This window comes from Argiope bruennichi, chromosome 1 (genome assembly GCF_947563725.1).
Source record: "Argiope bruennichi chromosome 1, qqArgBrue1.1, whole genome shotgun sequence".
Taxonomy (NCBI): Eukaryota; Metazoa; Arthropoda; class Arachnida; order Araneae; family Araneidae; genus Argiope; species Argiope bruennichi.
This window is the reverse complement of record NC_079151.1, coordinates 83,862,006-83,881,102: the sequence shown is the minus strand read 5'-3', so window position 1 is coordinate 83,881,102 and position 19,097 is coordinate 83,862,006. Positions and strand designations below refer to the sequence as shown.

The window sequence follows — 19,097 nt, the reverse complement described above, 5'->3', positions numbered from 1 at the left end:
CATTTACAGTGTGATGCCAATTTTCATTTTTATTTCCAGAAAATAAACAATCGAAGAAGAAGGCGGGAAACAGCGAAAAAAAATAGAAATAATACGAAACTTCTTTATTTACATATGAAAGTCTTAAAATAAATTAGCGCTTTTACATAATTTTAATTTATTTACGGATTTTACTGCTTAATTAGGACATCATTATTGATAGAGTCGATTCACCTAACTAGCAATATTCACTGTAACTTTCAGTGATTGTATTTAGTTTGATTTTTGTTGTAAATAAATATTGAGCTGTATAAAAAAAATCAAAGAAATCATATGTTCTTAGTAGAATTCATAACACAATTTTTTCATTTGTGGGTATTTTAATTTTGATTATTTTTAAAAAAATATTCAGCTGCAAATAAAAGAAATCAAAGTAAGTATCATCTTTAATAATTATATAAAATAAAATTTTTGTGTTCATTTTTTTACCGTATTTATTAAAAATGGTTCATACTTCCTTTACTGTGGATGGTCGAGACGGAGTCAATTTGTTTAGCTGTACTTATGTCTGCTGCATTTCAAGAAGTACTAAAATTTTCATTGTTCCTATAGTTTATATAACATGTAATTTGTTATCGAATTAATTGCCAGCCCTGGAGAATGGGGAATCTCGGTTGTGTAGTATTTTATGTTAAACTATTTATATTAATTGTATATTGATATAAAATCATTGTTTTAGCAATAATATCCGTTTTATCATAAATTCTTGGCTTAATTTTATGACTAAATATTTGTGGTAAGACAATGTGATTCAAAATTCAACTAATCAGATGAATCAAATTTGTTAAACATTTTTCAAAAACATACTGAAAACATTGTTTCAGAAAATTGAAAATTATATTGTTAATACACCAGCTAAGTTCTTGAATGTTTGTAATTCTATTTAGAAGTCTGGTGGAAGCTTAAAATGGAATAGTTTTAATTTAATAGGAAACTAGTGTTATCAAATTTGGTAAACAAAGTAATGTTTTTACATTCACAATCTAATCAATAAAATAACATAAAATGAGATTTTGATCAATACCTTGTGGTGAAGCTTATAAGCCAGCTAACAGCTACGGGACATGAGTAATTGCTTTTGTCTTGTGGTCTTGTTACTCGTGCGAACCACAAGGTCCCAGTTTCTATTCCAGCCAAGTCAACCTTCACAACCTCTTGTTTAAAGCATGTAGTTAGCTAGTAGAAAGCTTAATGGAAATCAAGCATCTGTCCTTGAACATTTACTGAATACATCTATCAACAGTGTCAGTGGGAGAGGAAATAACTATTATCAAAAAATTAAATTTGCTCTGTTCCATTTTACGACCCTTTTTAAAGGGGGAAAGAAATAAGCAAGGAATTTTGACAACTTGAATTGAATTAGGAGTGAGAAGGATAATAAAAATAAACAAAAAAAAAAATGCATAGAAAATAATATTAATGAAAAAAAAGTTTTGAATATTAAAATGGTATTACAACAATTTTTGTGTTTATTTTACTATTTTTTAGATTTTGATGTTATTGCTTGAAGTCTTGTTTAATTTTTGATTAGTTAAAATTCTAAAGAAATTGCTTCAAGATAAACATTTTCATCTTTCAAAGTACAATTGTGACAAATTTGGTAGTTCTTGGTTAAATAGTTAGCAAGTAATATGCTAACAGATACATAGACACACACACTCCTCTCTTTTATTATTATTATTATAGGTAAAATTTGTAAATTATTTAAACTAGTCAATATTGTTATACTATAACTTATAATTTAAAATTAAACTACTTATAATTTTCAGTCAAAATTTCAGAATGTAATAAGATGGATGAAATTGAAGATTCAAATAAATAACCATTATAAATCATTTAATTTTTGAATAAAACAATTAATCCTAAAATCAAACATGAAATTAATTCAGGCAATTAAGGATAATAAAGATCATCCCCAGGAGGGCATCAATTCTAAGTTTATAAGCAATTATATTAGATCTGTTGTTGATAAAACTAAATGAATATGTTAACTACCATTATTTCTAAAACATATTAGAGAGTGTTTAAAATATAATTATTTATGAACAGAAAATATTTATTTGGACAATGTAGATATGTGTTGTAGTTAAAGTCTCTTAATTTCATTTAGATCATAATTAATTTTCTATTTTAAATTAGCCCATGTTAATTTCACTCTAGATTCCACATATTTATTTAATTATTTCTAATATATGCTTAAGAAAATTACTAAATCCATTATTTCCTACTCCATAATTGATTTTTAACATCTATGCATCTTTTTTGAAAGGTATCTTAAGATTCCCTGACCTAAGTTGACGCATGAAGAAATCCTTATCAAAAGCTTGTAATAAAAAAGGGAAAAATTTTAAAACTTTTCACTCATTAAAGGGAAAAATTTTGTTACTTTTTACTCTTATCTTTTGGTGCAAACATATGTTTTATACATTTTGGTCCTGTGTCAACATGTCTCCTGTGATAAAATAAATCAAAGTTCATTCAAAATGTCTCTTCCTTTTGGCCACATAACTGTCAAATTTATACTATATATATATATATGTGTGTGTGTATGTGTAATGATACCTCTTTTCAATTCTTAATTAATTTTTTATTTTTTTATCTTAAATATGTCCATATTATTTAATTTAAAATTTTCTCTTATTTTCTGATTCAAATTTCACTTTCCTATTTAATAATTGCCAACATATGCTCTAAAAATTCCTTTTTCTTTGTTTTCCAACACAACAAGCGAAGATTCCCTCTTCTAATTCAACATAACAAAATTGTGCAAATTATGTCTCCCGACTGAAATAAATTAAAGTTAGAATTTCAAGTTTTTTTCGGGTATACATTGCAAAATTATGTTTACATATATATATGAACTTTTTAAAATTTATTGCTCAATTACTTGTTCCATTCTGTTTATGGTATTCTTATTCAGTTTATTAAAAGTTTGGTTTAGGATTTAATTTAAGTCAAGATTAAAAATCGTATAAAATTTTTCAAAAATAACTGCATAACATTAACTTAAATATCAGTAAAAAGATACTTCCTGCTATTCAAAATATATCAAAAGTATTATACTCACAAAAACATAAAAATGTTTGAAAATTAAAATAATTCCAGTCAAAAATTTAAAAAAAAAAAAAAAAATCTATTAGTAAACCAAAAATGTATTCTTCCTGAACTTCTTATTCAGCAATCTATAACTTTGTTTTTTTCTCCTGTCTGGAAATATTCTTCATAGTTCTCATAAGTCATGATAATTAGAAATAAAAATTAGAGTGAATATCATACAAATATTTAAACCAGTATCCTTAGAAATAAACTTCTGTACTTTAAAAATATAGAAATAAAGTTCAATAATAATATAGAAAGAAATGTGTGTTAATTCTTTTGAAAATATTTTAGTTTTTGGTAGAATGTGACTGAATAAGAAGACAGAACTGATTTGACTTCATTTTTAAATGAAATTTAATTAAAAAAGAACTTAACATTGCACATTTTCATTTACTTTAGTATAACTGTCAAATCTAATAGCTCTAATTTCAATGGTCAAATTCTGTACATCCTAACTCTCTTTATTTTCCCTTTTTATTCGTATTCAAGACTGATTGTTTTTCCATATTAATATTGGAAATTAATTTTGCTTATTTTATTTTCCTATTTGGAAGCTTCAGGTACTTTTTCTATCTGGAAAAGAATCGTGAACAAAACTAATTTTGAGGGCATATATAAACTGTCATATTATTTGTTGAAATATTTTAAAATGCTGTTAAAAATTATATTACTAATAATGATACTAAATTTTTCTCTGTATAAGGTATCTACTGAATTTAGTGTACAAGCTGTTTAGTATGGAATTGAAAAATTACTAAGTTGTGTGAGATTTATGTAACTGATAATTGAAATTTGACATTGATAATCATGTTATATCAAAACACATTAATTTGAATTTAACATTTATTAAAAGAAGAAAAAAAATAAAGAAATAAAAATAAATTTATAAAAAGAAATTATTATATTATTAAATGTGAACTATTATTTGAGAAAATTGTAAGGTGGGGGGGGGGATATAATACCTTACAGGAAGAAATTTAGGGCATAATATGAGAAATACAAGAAAAAGATATTTGTTTGCGTGCATTAAAAATTTCATAAGCTGTTTTAAATGCTGTAAAATTATGATTAAGCTTCCTTTCAAACTACTATAAAAAATTATCAAAACTAAACAGATGTTAGTAAATTTTGAAACTATTGAAAGAAAACTATTTAAAATATTAACTGTGTTAACTTATGAATCTCTATCAGTAATAAAAGATTATTACTGATACACATCTTTATCAGTAACAAAAAAAAAAAAAATGTGTATCTGTGTGTTTGAAGAATATGTATCTGTTTGTGTATGTTAATACTTGAACAAGAAAAACTGTTTGATACTAGAGTGTTAAATTCAGTACATGTAAGTTTTATAGGCAAGAATATATGTACTGGAGAATTTTTCATTGAATTTTTATTAATTAAATATTAAGTGAATTTTGGTGTTTTTCCATGTTGACTTTTGATTTTTTTTTTTTTTTTTTTTTTTTTTTTTTGCCCATTTTAAAATTTTAAAAACTATCTTTTTAATGATACCAATTTAATTGTCACACAGTATTTTTTTCTAAATATTGACGTTTATTGTTTTAGTGTAATTCTTGTAATGTATGGATAAATTCAAGCCTTTAAGCAGCGATTACTTCTAAATATCATACTTTTCACTAAATTTATATTATTAATCAATGGTCAGCATTTCATTTATTTTCCAAAAAATGCAGAGAAATAATTTGTTTTAAATGAATAAGAACTTTAAAAAGTATAGTACTTATGTATTAACTACATGACATTGGAAAACCTTTGACTTAGTCGCATATTATCAGTGAATACGATAAACAGACTGACTTGACATCTTTTTCTATTTTTTTTTTGGGGGGGGGGGGCATTTAGTTTGCCGTATGAATCCGCGATCTTCGACGAAGCGAGTAACAACTCAACTCCGTATTGAAAACAACAACAACAACTTTGAATCAAACTTGAAAAACGGAACAGGGTTGTGATCAACAGCTGAAAAGATTCTGAACTATTTTCTTTCGGAAATGCAGTCATTTAAACTTAATATGTATATAGAATAGCTTGTCTTGTCGTAGAAATAAATGTTATAGTTTATTTTTTGAAGGAGAGTAGTTTTTTTTTCAATCACAGTAAAAGAACCAGTGTACCATAGGCGAGTACACGACATGGCGTCCGCGACAGGATTGTGATTTGAAATCAACGATTCGAAAGGCAAGTGAATTTTTTTGACGATAAATTATTTGTTATTAGAAATTTGTCGATACTTTGAAGAATAACTGTTTCAGAAAAATTATGGAATCTTTAAAGCTTAAACGAAAAGCAGTTAGATCTGCATTTACTAGATTGTTTAATTATTTAGATGAGTCAGCGAAAACGGAAGTAAACATTGCAGAAGATTTAGATTGTTTGGCAACCTTCCAGCTGTTTGGCGAGAAAAATAATGAACTTTTGCAATTAAATGAAGATATTTTGAATCTTTTGTTGATGTCTGAAGACGATATTGAAAAGGAATCTCGTTTAGCAGATGAGTATTCACTCAATTTTAAAAGGATGAGTTTATTAGTGGATCGAAAAACTAATCCCGCTGTTAACGCTGATACATTATCTTCAGTTGGCGATGAAAAGCGGAAATTCAAGCTGCCTCATTTGGAACTGAAGAAATTTGGCGGGGAAATTAAAGATTGGCTGCCGTTTTGGGGACAATTCGGAAAAATTGATGAAGACAACGATATCGATGAAACCGACAAGTTTCAATACTTAGTCCAAGCAACTATCACGAATTCCAGAGCGAGGGAATTAGTTGAGAAAGTTTTCCCCCTACCTCCGGAAATTATTGGAAGGCGATTGATTGTCTGAAATCTAGATTCGGCAGAGATGATTTGTTGGTTGAATATTACGTTAGAGGATTGTTAAAATTGACACTCGCATTTAATCTTAAAGAGAAACATGTTGAATTATCAACTGTTTGTGATCGACTTGAAACCCAGCTGAGATCATTAGAAACTCTTGGCCTTACTACAGCAAAGTATGCGGCCATGTTGTTTCCCCTGGTTGAATCTTGTTTAAGTGAAGAAGTTTTAAGAGCCTGGCGGAGAAATGATAGAGGATTGGATGGAAAAGATGACACAAAAGAATCTCGATTGGAAAGTTTGATGAAATTTTTGAAGAACGAAGTTGAAAATGAGGACAGGATAGCTCTTGCTATGGAAGGCTTCTCTTTGAAAGAAAATAACAAAAATATCAAGATTAAAAGAGACTTGCCGACAGATGCAGGGCTTTTTTCAGGAAACCAAAAATCTGTTTTGAAGTGTGTATTTTGTGATAAGAACAATCATGAATCCAAAGAATGTCATGTTGCTCGAAATTTGGATTTAAATGAAAAAAGGAATCGATTGAAGAAAAGAGGTTGCTGTTTCAGATGTCTAAGTAACGGTCACGTGTCAAAGCTATGCAGGGTCCAAGTGAATTGTGGAATTTGTGGTCAAAGACATCATGCTGTGATGTGCCCTGATAAAAAGACCGTTGAGTCTTCTAACTCTCAAGAAGCAACGGGCAGTTCAATACATTGACCAATCCCACATGTTCTACAAGTGTGTTTCTACAAACCCTGGTCGTGGTTCTTCGGGGAGAAACACAGGATTTTGCTGAAAGAGCCCTCATAGACACTGGAAGTCAGAAATCTTATATTACGAAAGAAGCTGCTAAGAAAATGAAGTATCCTGCATGAAAAGAAAGAACTCTTATTCATACTTTGTTTGGAGGGATGAAAAATCCCCAGAAACACTCAGAGTACAAGATTTTTGTAAGTGATTTTAAAAAGAATTATCATTGCACTTTTAACGCATTTATTTAAGATAAAATCTGTGCTGAAATTTGTCAGATACCAAACGGAATCTGGTCAATGGAATTAGAGGATAATAAAATTCATCTTACAGATCAAGAATGTTTACCATCTTTTTCATCATCCACAATCCATTTGCTTATTGGTGCTGACATAGCAGGGAAATTGATGACTGGAAAAATCCTCAATTTAACTTGTGGATTAACTGCCATTGAGACTTTGCTTGGTTGGACACTTATGGGAAGAGCACCAAGCAGTTCAGACTCTATAAGCATGACAGTGACAAACTTACTTATAAAAGAATGTAATATAAGTGACTTATGGAAGTTAGAAGATATTGGAATCACTGTTCCTGCTGAATCGAAAAAGAAGACTGAAATGCATCAAGGTACTTTAGATTATTTTCGAAACACTCTGACGATTGATGAGGAAGGAAGGTACGAAGTCGCCTTACCTTGGGTATTATAATCCTCTTGACAACAGACAAATGGCCGAGAAACAACTTTATTCTGTTTATAAAAAACTTGTAGAATCCGAGAAGGTTGGAGTATATGCAGATGTCTTTAAAAAAATGGATTGCTGACGGCGTCATTGAAGAAATCAAAGATAAAAAGGAGTTAAATGTATACTATCTCCCGCACAGGCCTGTATTTAAAGAGAACAGCATTACTAAGAAAGTGAGGCCAGTTTTCGATGCATCCGCACATATAAAAAGTACATCCTCACTGAATGCCTGCTTAGAAAGCGGTTAAAATTTAATTGACTTGTTCCTTTCCTACTGAATCGTTTCCTGAAATTTCCTGTTGGAATAACATCAGACATTGAGAAGGCATTTCTTCAGATCGGAATCAGAGAGAGATACGAGGATTATCTGCGATTTTTATGGAAAACCAAAGACAAGGGAATGAAAATCTATAGACATCGTAGAGTTGTGTTTGGTGTCACCTGCAGTCCATTCCTTTTAGCGGTAACTTTGAATTACTATCTGGAAAAAGCCCCTGAAGAGCTCTTGAATACTGCGGAAATTTTGAAGAATATAGATGAAGCAGATAAATTTATAGTTAAATCGCAAGCGTTGATGTCTTTAGGAAAATTCAATCTACGAGACTGGCAATCAAATGCTTCACTTGAAATTATCGATCAACCAGATAAACACCAAGCAGTACCCTTATTGGGCTTAAACTGGAATCTAAAACAAGATACTCTGTCTTGCTGTCCGAAAGTTGAAAACGTGGTTCTTACTAAAAGAGGTCTGCTTTCTTTGGTTCAGAGTATATCTTCTCCCGTAACCATCATTCCAAAGTTTATGCTTCAAGAATCCTGGGATCTTGGACTTAAATGGGAGGATGCCTTGCCAGAAGGTCTATCAATACGATTTTGGAACTGGCTGACGGGTATAAAGAATCTTTTAGAGGTCAAAATACCTCGGTGGATGAAACTGAGTCAAGACGAAGAAGAAACCGTCAGTCTTCATGTCTTTTGTGATGCAAGTGCTAAAGCGTATGCCACTTGTATTTTCCTAAGAGTAGAGTTTCGTGATGAGGTGTTTGTTAGCTTTGTTCAGTCTTGAGCTAGAGTCTCGCCTTTAAAGAACTTAACGATCCACCTTGAACTTCTTTCCTCGCTGTCAACAGAGAATTTCATACCAGCGCTAAGGCGTTTTATTGCACGACGTAGACGATTTTCAGTAATATACTCGGATCATGGACCAAACTTTGTTGGAACAAGTAAACTATTTTATTGTATTAACTGGCAACAAGTAGTAAGAGAAGGGGAAAAGAAGGAAATTTATACCACCATCAGCTCCATGGTGGGGAGGATGGTGGAAGCGCCTTATTGCCCGAGTAAAAGACCTTCTGAAGAAAGTTCTAGGCCGAGCATGCCTGAATTACGAAGAATTGAATACAATTCTATGCGATTGCGAAGACATCGTAAATTCAAGACCTATTACCTACGTTTCAGAACACGATGATTTGGAACCTATAACACCATCTTCATTCCTCAGAAAACGTAGAGAAAATGAAATTCCAGATCTTGACCACTTGGAACTATCTCCTGAGTATTTTCGCAAGCGGCGGCTGTATAGGTGTAAACTGCAAGAAGATCTCAGAAATCGATTACGACTGGAATACTTGGGGCAGCTGAGGCAGCAAACCAAGAAAATGATAAAAACCCACTATTTCAAGGTGGAAGAAGTGGCTATTGTCGAAGTAACGAATCAAAAACGTCTTTATTGGCCTCTTGGGAAAATAACAGAAAGATTCCCTGGTAAGAAAAGTTCGTCTTGTAAAAGTAAAAACGAAGAACGGCGAATTTCTGAGACCTGTACGGCGTCTCTACGCCCTTGAGGTTCAAACGCCTTCAGTAGAGAATCTACTAGAGAAGAGAGCATCTGAAATTGAAGATGAGAAAGAAGATACAGTACAACAGCAATGTGTTGAACATCCTGAGAAACTACCAGAATCGGACAAAACGTCTCTATCAAATCTAAATACCATGAAAATCAGTTTCGACTGTAAGATTCAAGCTCCCAAACAACTGGACCTGTGAACTGTTTGGACTAAAGAACATTTTGAGTTTTCTTGAAAAGAAAAACCCAAAAGGTGGGAGTGTCGCATGAATCCGCGGTCTTCGACGAAGAGAGTAACAACTCAACTCCGTATTGAAAACAACAACAACTTGGAATCAAACTTGAAAAACGGAACAGCGTTGTGATCAGCAGCTGAAAAGATTCTGAACTATTTTCTTTCGGAAATGCAGTCATTTAAACTTAATATGTATATAGAATAGCTTGTCTTGTCGTAGAAATAAATGTTATAGTTTATTTTTTGAAGGAGAGTAGTTTTTTTTCAATCACAGTAAAAGAACCCGTGTACCATAGGCGAGTACACGACATAGTTTCTATCAAGCAGTTAATACACAAGTATTAGAAAAAAAACCTTATAAAAATAAATTATATAAACCCTTTGACAACTTCTGTTCTTATTTCCTAAAATATTTCCAGTCGTGCTCATTTTTACAATGATTTGTCTTATTATTTTACAATATCCAGTCTGTATCTTCCTGTACTAAATTAAAAAAAAAAAAAAGTCTACCACATTAAAATGCCTGAAAAAAATATTTTTATAAAAATAGTTGTGATGATTATTGGTGCCATTAGTTTGAAATTTCATCTTGTTTTTCTAATATTAGAAATAAAAAAAAAATGTTTATTAAATAATTTTTATCTTGAAAGTGGAAACTAGTGATTGCAATACCGGGATACCGAATACCAGTATTTTGAGCCATTTGTACAATTTCGTAATACCGGTATTCACAAGTTTAAATACCGGTTTTTCGGTATTTACTAGAAATTTTTAAAATTGTCTCCACTATTTGTTCAGGTATCGCGAACATAACAATATAGTATACATTTTTGTTTTTATGTCTCCCTAACGGGCGAAATTAATTAGTTAATTAATTGCTTAAATATAAATTAGCGAAACATGGATTATCCCTGAAAGAAAATATTGTATCCATAACGACTGATGGAGCAACAATTATGAAAAAAGTAGGAAAGTTGATTGGTGCAAATCAGTAGTTGTGCTATGCGCATGGAATTCAATTAGGAGTAATAGATGTATTATACCAAAAATATAAAGAACAGAAGAATCCAAATATTGTGGATATAGAAACTTCGGATTCCAACTTTGAAAGGAGTAAGAGTGAGTGTAATATTCAGGGGTGTTTGTGCTCCGGGGAAACCCCGGAATTCCGGGGATCGTCGTTCAAAATGAAGTAGGAATAATAATGAATTATTTATTTTGATCTGGGTAATTTTGTTTGCTTTGAAAGCAGAAAACGCAAGGTCAGTGTGTGTGGTGAAAACTTTTCCTTTCTTTCGCCAAAGGCAGTGATAATGCGTGAAAAGGGGGGAAAAACTTCATTTTTGTTCTTTCCTTATTGCGAGTTATGACTCATTCCCCCGGTTCTCGGACATTCTCTTCTGGATTCTTTTCGGCAAGTAGGCGCGGCAGAAAAAAAAGGGATAGACTTCGTTCGACCAGATGTGCGATCACGTGACCTGGGTTCAAAGGTCTTAATTTTGCAAAATTGATGGTTATTAATTTTGCAAAAAAAGTAATTCATTGAACTTTTATAATTAGGTCATTCAATACTTCATAATCGTAATTTTTCATTTCTCCCCCCCCCCTTCTCGAAACTCCAAAATGTCGGTAGTAAGTCCGTAAAAGTTTCAGGGGATTTTTTGGGGTCCCACAAACACCCCTGAATATTGACAATGAAGATAATGACAATGTAATTGGTGAAGAAGATATTGCTAATGAGGATGAAATATTAACCTATCAAGAATTGCTTCCTATAATTTATAAAGTTCGAAAAATAGTTAAAATATTTAAACGTTCCCCTATAAAAAGGATATATTACTAAAATATATACTAACTGAAAATAAAACAGAATATATGTTAATATTAGATTCTAAAACACGTTGGAACAGTTTATTCCTAATGATGGGACGATTTTTGAAACTGGGAAATCCAATCCAAAAAGCAATAATTGACTTAAACCTGTAAATTAATTTTTCAGATAGTGAATTCGACTTAATATCCAGAACTATATCAGCTTTACTTTCAATAAAACTGACTATTGAGGCATTATGTCTGAGAGATTCTAATTTATTAACAGCTAATGCAACAATAAATTTCATGTTGCTGACACTGAAAGAACAGCACACATTAGTATCTGAAGAATTATATATTACATTGAAAAATCGCACAGAAGAAAGACATACCGAAATAGAAAATGTCTTATGGTATTTACATAATTCTAATGATTTTAAAAATGAAAAGAAGAAAAGAAAATAACCAATTCAAATCTGATTAAGTTAGAGTAAAGTTTCTTAATTTTTTTTTCCCCCACATCCTATCCACATTCAGAATTTGGTTCAATTATCGAAGATTATGATGTCGCTACTGTCGATAGTGAAAAGGAATTGTCTCTTGAACAAAAATTGGAATTAGCGATTAATAAAAACATTTTAGCAAACCAAAATACAATACAGAAATCAGCTATATCCAAAACCATCCGACGAGAAATCGATTTATTTGAAGATGAGGGGTTTAGAGGTAAATACTTGGATTGCCATTGTAAGAGATATACGCATTGCTAACAGTACCACCAACTAGCGTAGATGCCGAAAGAGCGTTTTCGACAGCTGGTAATTTTTACACAAAATTACTTTTCAGGCATAATGACAGTACAATTGATGCATTATGTTTTTTTAGATCACATTTCAAAAATTTGTAATATTACCACAAACTGAATAGTGATATTTACACTTTTTTTGTGATTTAAATAAATAAGATGTTTCTTTACTTTTTAGTGATTATATAGTGTTATAATTTATAAGTAACAAATTATTTTTTGTGATATTTACACTCTCTAACAAAACTGGCAAATAATAATAATAAAAAAAAGAAACACCTGTGTTTTCTTTCTTTTTCCAAAATTTCTAATACCGGTATTAAAACCGGTATCCCGATATTAAGATTTAAAAAATACCGGTATTGAAATTTTGGTCCGGTATTGCAATCCCTAGTGGAAACATAAAGGTCGGAAATATATTGTAGGATATATTTCCAGGAAGAAAAATTGTTTTTCAATTTACCTGAGACATTATTATTTTGAAAAATTTGTAATTTTTACTCACCATTTATATGGATGAAATAACCTTATTTTATTTTCAGAATATAATAACTATGTCATCCTTGACTTTCCAACAAAAGCCTTTTTTCCCATCTCCACCTGATAAGGGAAGCTTTCCATTGGATCATGAAGGTATGCAATAACAACAAAGATTTCTTTTAAAAAAAGCCTAACAGTAATTTATAAGGCCTTTTCAAAAACATTTTTCAGTAACTTAATATAATTTGCAAGATGGTAGTGTAATCAATTTTAAAATTTAGAAATAATAAATATGATATATAATTCTTTTTATAACTTCAATTAGCTTTTCTTGACTGGTTGAAATTTTTAGGACAAGATTTTACATAAGAGAACTTCCAAGTATCTGTTTTAAAAATTATTATTTGACTTTTTTTTTTTTTTTTTTTTTTTTTTTGCTTTTTATTGTTATGCAAAATTGTAAAAATGTTTGCTCTAAATTATGGATTTATACAATATATATATATATATATATATATATATATATATATATATATATATATATATATATATATATATATATATATAAGACCAAAACAAACTTAAATCTGAATGCTGAAGACATAAATGGTATTATTCATAAAATATGTGAAAAATATAATATTGCTCCTTCACACAATATTTTCTGCTTGGAATTCATTGAATATTTCTGGTATACTCTGCAGGAAATGTTGGAGAACTTTTCAAATTTAACCATTTTTTAAATAGAATTGTTTGAATTATTTTGTAATAATTTTAAAATATTATAACAATTCAAAACTAATTAGGTATTTCAGTTATGTGACAATATTTTGTTTCTAATTAAAAATATGTTCCTGTTTAGAATAATTAGATCACTTAAGAAAATATATCAAAACAAAATTTGTCCAAGACAGATATTTTTCATTGCTTAACTTTTAATTTCACCTTTCAAATTAAAATTGCTCTTGGTAACATTTAATTAAATTTAAAGTGTTTTTATATATACTATTTTAATTTAATTATCTAAAAAATATTATTTAAACTTGAAATAATATTTTTAAGACCAAAACAAACTACAGTAATAAGACTAATTCTACCTTTGATGCAATTGAGCTTTAATTATCGAATGCTTTATAAAGTTATCTTCCCAGCATGAAGCTTCACATAGATTTCATGAGCAATATATTAAAAGAAAGGGGGAAGGAAACTAATTCTATATAAAAAATTACTTTGAAGCTTAATTGATATCTAATAATACAGTGGCAATTTCAACTTTTAAGGAATTTATTGAGTATTAACAATTATTTTATTTTATAATATTGCCTTTGAATATAGATATTTTATTGCAAGTGGTTATGAAAATATGAGTATAAGTACAAAATTTTGGAAAGTAAAATAAATTTCTTTAATGTGTAGTTTCTTTTTTATTCAAAGAGAGAATCAAAACATCCCATCTATTCTGTATATTTTATAAAAGTATGTTTTGATTTTATTAGCACTTATATTTTAAACTAGCTACTACCATTGATAATCAATTCAAATGTTAATAGTTTGAATTTAATTTTATAAGTTAATAGTTTGAACCTTTAAAGAAGTTTTTTACCACTGATTTTCACATTTCTTTTTATTAAAAGTAATTTGAAAATGTATTCGGATTATAGAAGCTTTAATTCTATTCCCTTAATTAAAGAGTTTATAAAAAAAAGAACGAAATATGCTTACAGTCTTGTTGTGGCTAGTTTCTTATTAGTTCCATAAAATTGATATTAATAAAAAAGGGCAATTTAAATATAATACTATCATAAACAAACATTCCTCATATTAGATATTAGATGTATTCTATGAAACACTGTTTAAGTCAAAGAAATGTTTAAATATTGATTATAAACAAATGCTTGCTTAATGTAAAGTAGTTAATATGTTTTGGCATTTACATGATGAGAAATAGCATAAATTTTATTTATCAATTATTATAAAGTGAGTTGTAACTATATTGAAATAAATAAAGCAACTTATTTAATTTCAAAATTTTGGGTAAAATTTATTTTTAAATTTGTTTACATCATCATAAGCAGTATAAAAGTTTTTTTTTTTTTTTTTTTTTTTTTACATATTTTGTTTCTTAAATGATCAACCTGAAAAAAATTGTTTTTCTTCAGTGGCCATCTTGCTCCTTGGAATCCTTTGATGGAGATTGTATTGCAAAGCAAATTTTCACTAAAATTTCTTTCATATAACAATTAGTTTTCTATTGAATTCTTTTCTGACATTAAAATATTGTTAAATATTATCACATCTTATTATTTTATTTTGAATTTAATTTAATTTCATTTTTTTAGGAGAGTGTAAGAAGCAGATGTTAAAATATTTACTATGTCTTAATCAGAAAGAAAATTCTAACGCAGAATGCAGAAATCTGTCCAGAGATTATTTACAATGTAGGATGGATAAGTGAGTTTCTATTATTATCTTTCTTTTTATAGTTATTTGTCAAGTTTATAACATAAAAAAGGATTAATGACCCCACACTTTTCTTTTTTATACAACTGGATTTGTATAATCATAGATCAATCTGTTACCAACTCTTAAATTTCATTCAAAATAGCATATAAATAATTAAATAATAAAATAATTTCTTTGTTACAAAATGTGGGAAATAAATAAAATGTTTTAAAATTTTTAAAAATATTAATTGTGATGGAAATCCTCCTTTTAGTTTTTATATGATTATTCAAATTTAAAAATAGTAATATTTTATAAATGCTTGCAAATGACATACTGAGATGCTGAATGTATTTAGTTTATAGGTAGTACTTTGCTCATTCTTATAGCATAAAGCTAAAATGTATCTATACACAGTTAATTCTTCATTTCTTCAAGGTAACTATGAAGTATGAGCGATCATAAAATCTCTCTAATAAGCGACCATAATCTATCTATCTGAATCTATTAGATTTTGTATCTCATACTATATTCTTTATTCATACTTTTTAAAAAAATGTTTGATTTCAAGAAAAGGTTTTTGTTTTAGTTGAACTTTAATTGCTTCAAATTCTGTGGAAATGTCTGGAAGTTAGGGAAATGCAGAGTGCAATGAATAGAATGGTATATGTCTTCTAAAATTGTATGAGTCTAATGATGTTGAAAAAGTTATTAAGAAACTAAGTTACATGTATTATTTAATTGAAAATTTTAATGGCTATTAATGCTGTTGAGCCAGATGATCTACCTGTCTATAATATGCTTCATTGTATGCCTGTGTATTTTCTGTAGGCGGTTCAAGGTCACATTTTCTACCTCATTATTGGTTGTCTAGTACCAGTAACACAGTAGAAAATGCGATCTTGAACCGCCTACAGAAAATACACAAACAATAGTCAGCTTCTCCCTCATTCCAAATACCAATGGATGTAATGGTGAACATTTACAATATTTTTGAAATGCATTAAATTGGTTTCTTACATGTCACTTCCTTCTCTGGGGGTACCTCAAATATGGGGATGAGAAGCTTCCAGAATAGTGGTTCGTTCTCGCCGCCCTGGTGGGTGTGGTGTGGCTGCCCACTTAAGAAGGAAAGAATATGTCACCTATGGGAGGGTTATGGCCCTTAGGACTCAACCTTAGTTCCCATCAATACTGTTGTGGTAGTTCAATCATTTAGATTTTTCTTTGTGCCTACAAGCAGGTAGGAGAAGTCAGCTATGTTTACATGTTGCTTCTTTGTCTTGATTGATTGTTCTTACATTTTATTCATCACCTTTTTCACACTGCAAATACCATTCTTTGTTTTGCAATAAGGAAAAATAATTGTCACTGTTCAGATTTTTCGAAATTTAAATTAAGGCATGCTGTAAAATATTTATATCTCAAATTTAACTCCATATTCTTTAACTCTTGCAACTTTTTCAGTAAAAAAAAATCTGGTTCAAAATTATTAGCAGGGATTACTTGAACTAGATATGTCTGAATTTTGGAAAGTAAATTCTACATTTCAACAATACACATTACATGAGCCTTCTGGCTAAAGGATACTTTCCTTTATAATAAAAATTCTTTGTTGCCTTTGTATTTATTGGGTTATCTTTTGAATTCTCTTATATATTATCTTTGTGTGTATCAGATGTGAAAATTTCATATCCAACTTTGTATATGTATATGATTCCAAATGATTTTTGAGCTTCTTCCTCTTTCATAAATTACTATAATGAAGTATAGCATCCTGTGTACATACATTTTGTATGAAATGAAATACTTTAAATGGTAATTAGTTGAGGTTGGAAACTGTAGATGCTGATTTATTTTAGTAACCACTTTATGAAGAAAATATTACTTATATTTAATATTAGTTTTTTTTATATATATTTTTTATTTAATATATAAATGAAATGTTTTTACAACATAGCTTTAGATTCTTATAAAATTCAAATGGTATGGTTTTTTTTAAAAAAAAACAGTTTAATTCCATAAAAATTGTGTGTAAAAATCCTCTTATTTAATGTCTTTCTGAAATTTGTCTATACTTTTTTTAAAGCAATTTAATGGCTCGTGAAGAATGGGACAAGCTTGGATTTGATGAACAAAAAAATGAAAAGAATTAATGGACATGATAAAAAAACTGTAAAAATATATTAATAAAGCATTATTAGTTGCAAAAATTTAGCTGTTCTAAAGTGTACGTTGAACTATATATTTTTGTGTGCCTATTGTTATTTCTATATTCACTAGTTTTCATAGCTAATGGTAGAAATTTCATAAAATTATATTATGAATGTAAATATTTACACTGTTTTGAAATAAATGTTTTTTGTATAAATGAGTATTTTTATTTTAAATTTAAAAAATAAGTTATTTATCGAATTAGCAATTTAATTCTCATTATATATATATATATATATATATATATATATATATATATATAATGATATTTTAATATCTACTTTAATCCAAATTAATTTCCTAAATTTTTTACCTAATTCAGCCCATGTCGGGGTCATTCTAAAGTTTTCTCTTGTTTCCTGATCCCATTCCACGTATGAAGCTGTGTAAAAATTACTGCGCAATCAGTTCCACGTGTCAGGTCAAAATGATCCCTCCGTTGCCCTTGTCAAAGGTCAACACCTGTAATCAATCCCCATGTGGCCGGAAATCCCATGTTATATAAGACAAGTGATCATTTGTTTCGCCCTTTCCTTACTTTTGCTTTTATTTCGTGCTGTGGTGGACGTGCCTTTTCTGCGTCTCTGCTTGTAAATAATTCCTGGGATGGATTAAACTGAATTTTAAAATGTAAAATGTATCTTCTATGTCTTCGAACCTGCCTTCTGCTTCAAACAAAATAAGTTTACATATATATATATACATACACACACTAGCTATTACTGATGTGTATGTATGAGAACTGATGGTCTGATCAAAATGTAAAATATTATCAAATTGTATCATTATGGTGCTGTTGAAATCAAAGTCTGATATGATATAATCAAGAAACTTGTAACTCATTGAAAGATCTACAGGAAAATTTCAAAATTTATTTTTATTCTAATACCATTATGTATACAACATTAAATGACTTATTATTTTCCATCAGCGCATGCAAGTTCTGAGCACTTGAAACACACGAAGAACCAACATATAATTGATCGTGTGAGAAACATGATAACATGACCATGTGAACCCAAATTAATGTATGCCACTTTTAAAATTTTGCCCAGGGATTTGTTGATCATCATTGTAAAAGCCAATTTCAAGGGAAATTACAGCCTCTTGAAAAAAAAAAAAAAAAAGGCAAGTTGTTTGGAATAATAGGTATGCGGGGAATTAAAATGCTGTCTTCTTTAGCACCTCCTGTAATAATGGTAGCTTTTATAATATTACTGCCAAGCTCTGTGATACGAAGCCTGATGCCATTGCACAGTCTGGGTGCCTCAAGACTTCGCATCAGCAGAGCTAGAACACCAACTTTAAACTCCAGCTTATGCGGCGGTACACCTGTTAACTCTGGGGAGTTGAGAAATTCAACGGAGTTGGCAATACTATTGTCATTAGCCCTCATGGTGTTTATGGATGTGTATAGTTTTGAATTTCCGACGATCATGTCTAAATTTTTTTATTTTTTATTTTATTGACTCACTTGTTCTTTGGCTACAGCACTGCCCTCTCACACAACCATTATTTATTATTTATATTAACCTTCACATCGGGAAAAACTTGCATGATAAGTTCATCTTCTGTAGCCACTGGATAGGAAAATTCTTCTGAAAATAGAATTATCCCATCTGCATCCGTTTTTAAACGACCCACTCCAATTTTCAGAATCTTATTTGCAAAGACACCTGATTCATAGTCGTTGTACAGTTGGACGAGCATGTTGCATGTAAGATGGAACTTTTCAATCCTATACCACAGAGGCGACGCCTTGAGACATGCTTTTATTTCATCCGCCGGT

General features: G+C 29.7%; 1 protein-coding gene across 2 annotated transcripts; it reads left to right on the top strand.

Annotated features, from left to right (window-relative positions):
* Positions 1-253: 253 nt before the first annotated feature.
* Positions 254-17,327, top strand: LOC129966436 (cytochrome c oxidase assembly protein COX19-like). 2 transcript variants are annotated; one of them, XM_056080862.1, is made up of 4 exons: positions 254-412; positions 12,715-12,805; positions 14,992-15,103; positions 17,184-17,327. In XM_056080862.1, exons 2-4 carry the CDS (start codon positions 12,727-12,729, stop codon positions 17,248-17,250), a joined length of 258 nt encoding a protein of 85 aa, XP_055936837.1. In that variant the 5' UTR covers positions 254-412; positions 12,715-12,726; the 3' UTR covers positions 17,251-17,327. The 2 variants fall into 2 exon arrangements, with proteins under 2 accessions (XP_055936837.1, XP_055936844.1); XM_056080869.1 differs by lacking the exon at positions 254-412 and adding an exon at positions 5,153-5,340.
* Positions 17,328-19,097: the final 1,770 nt, after the last annotated feature.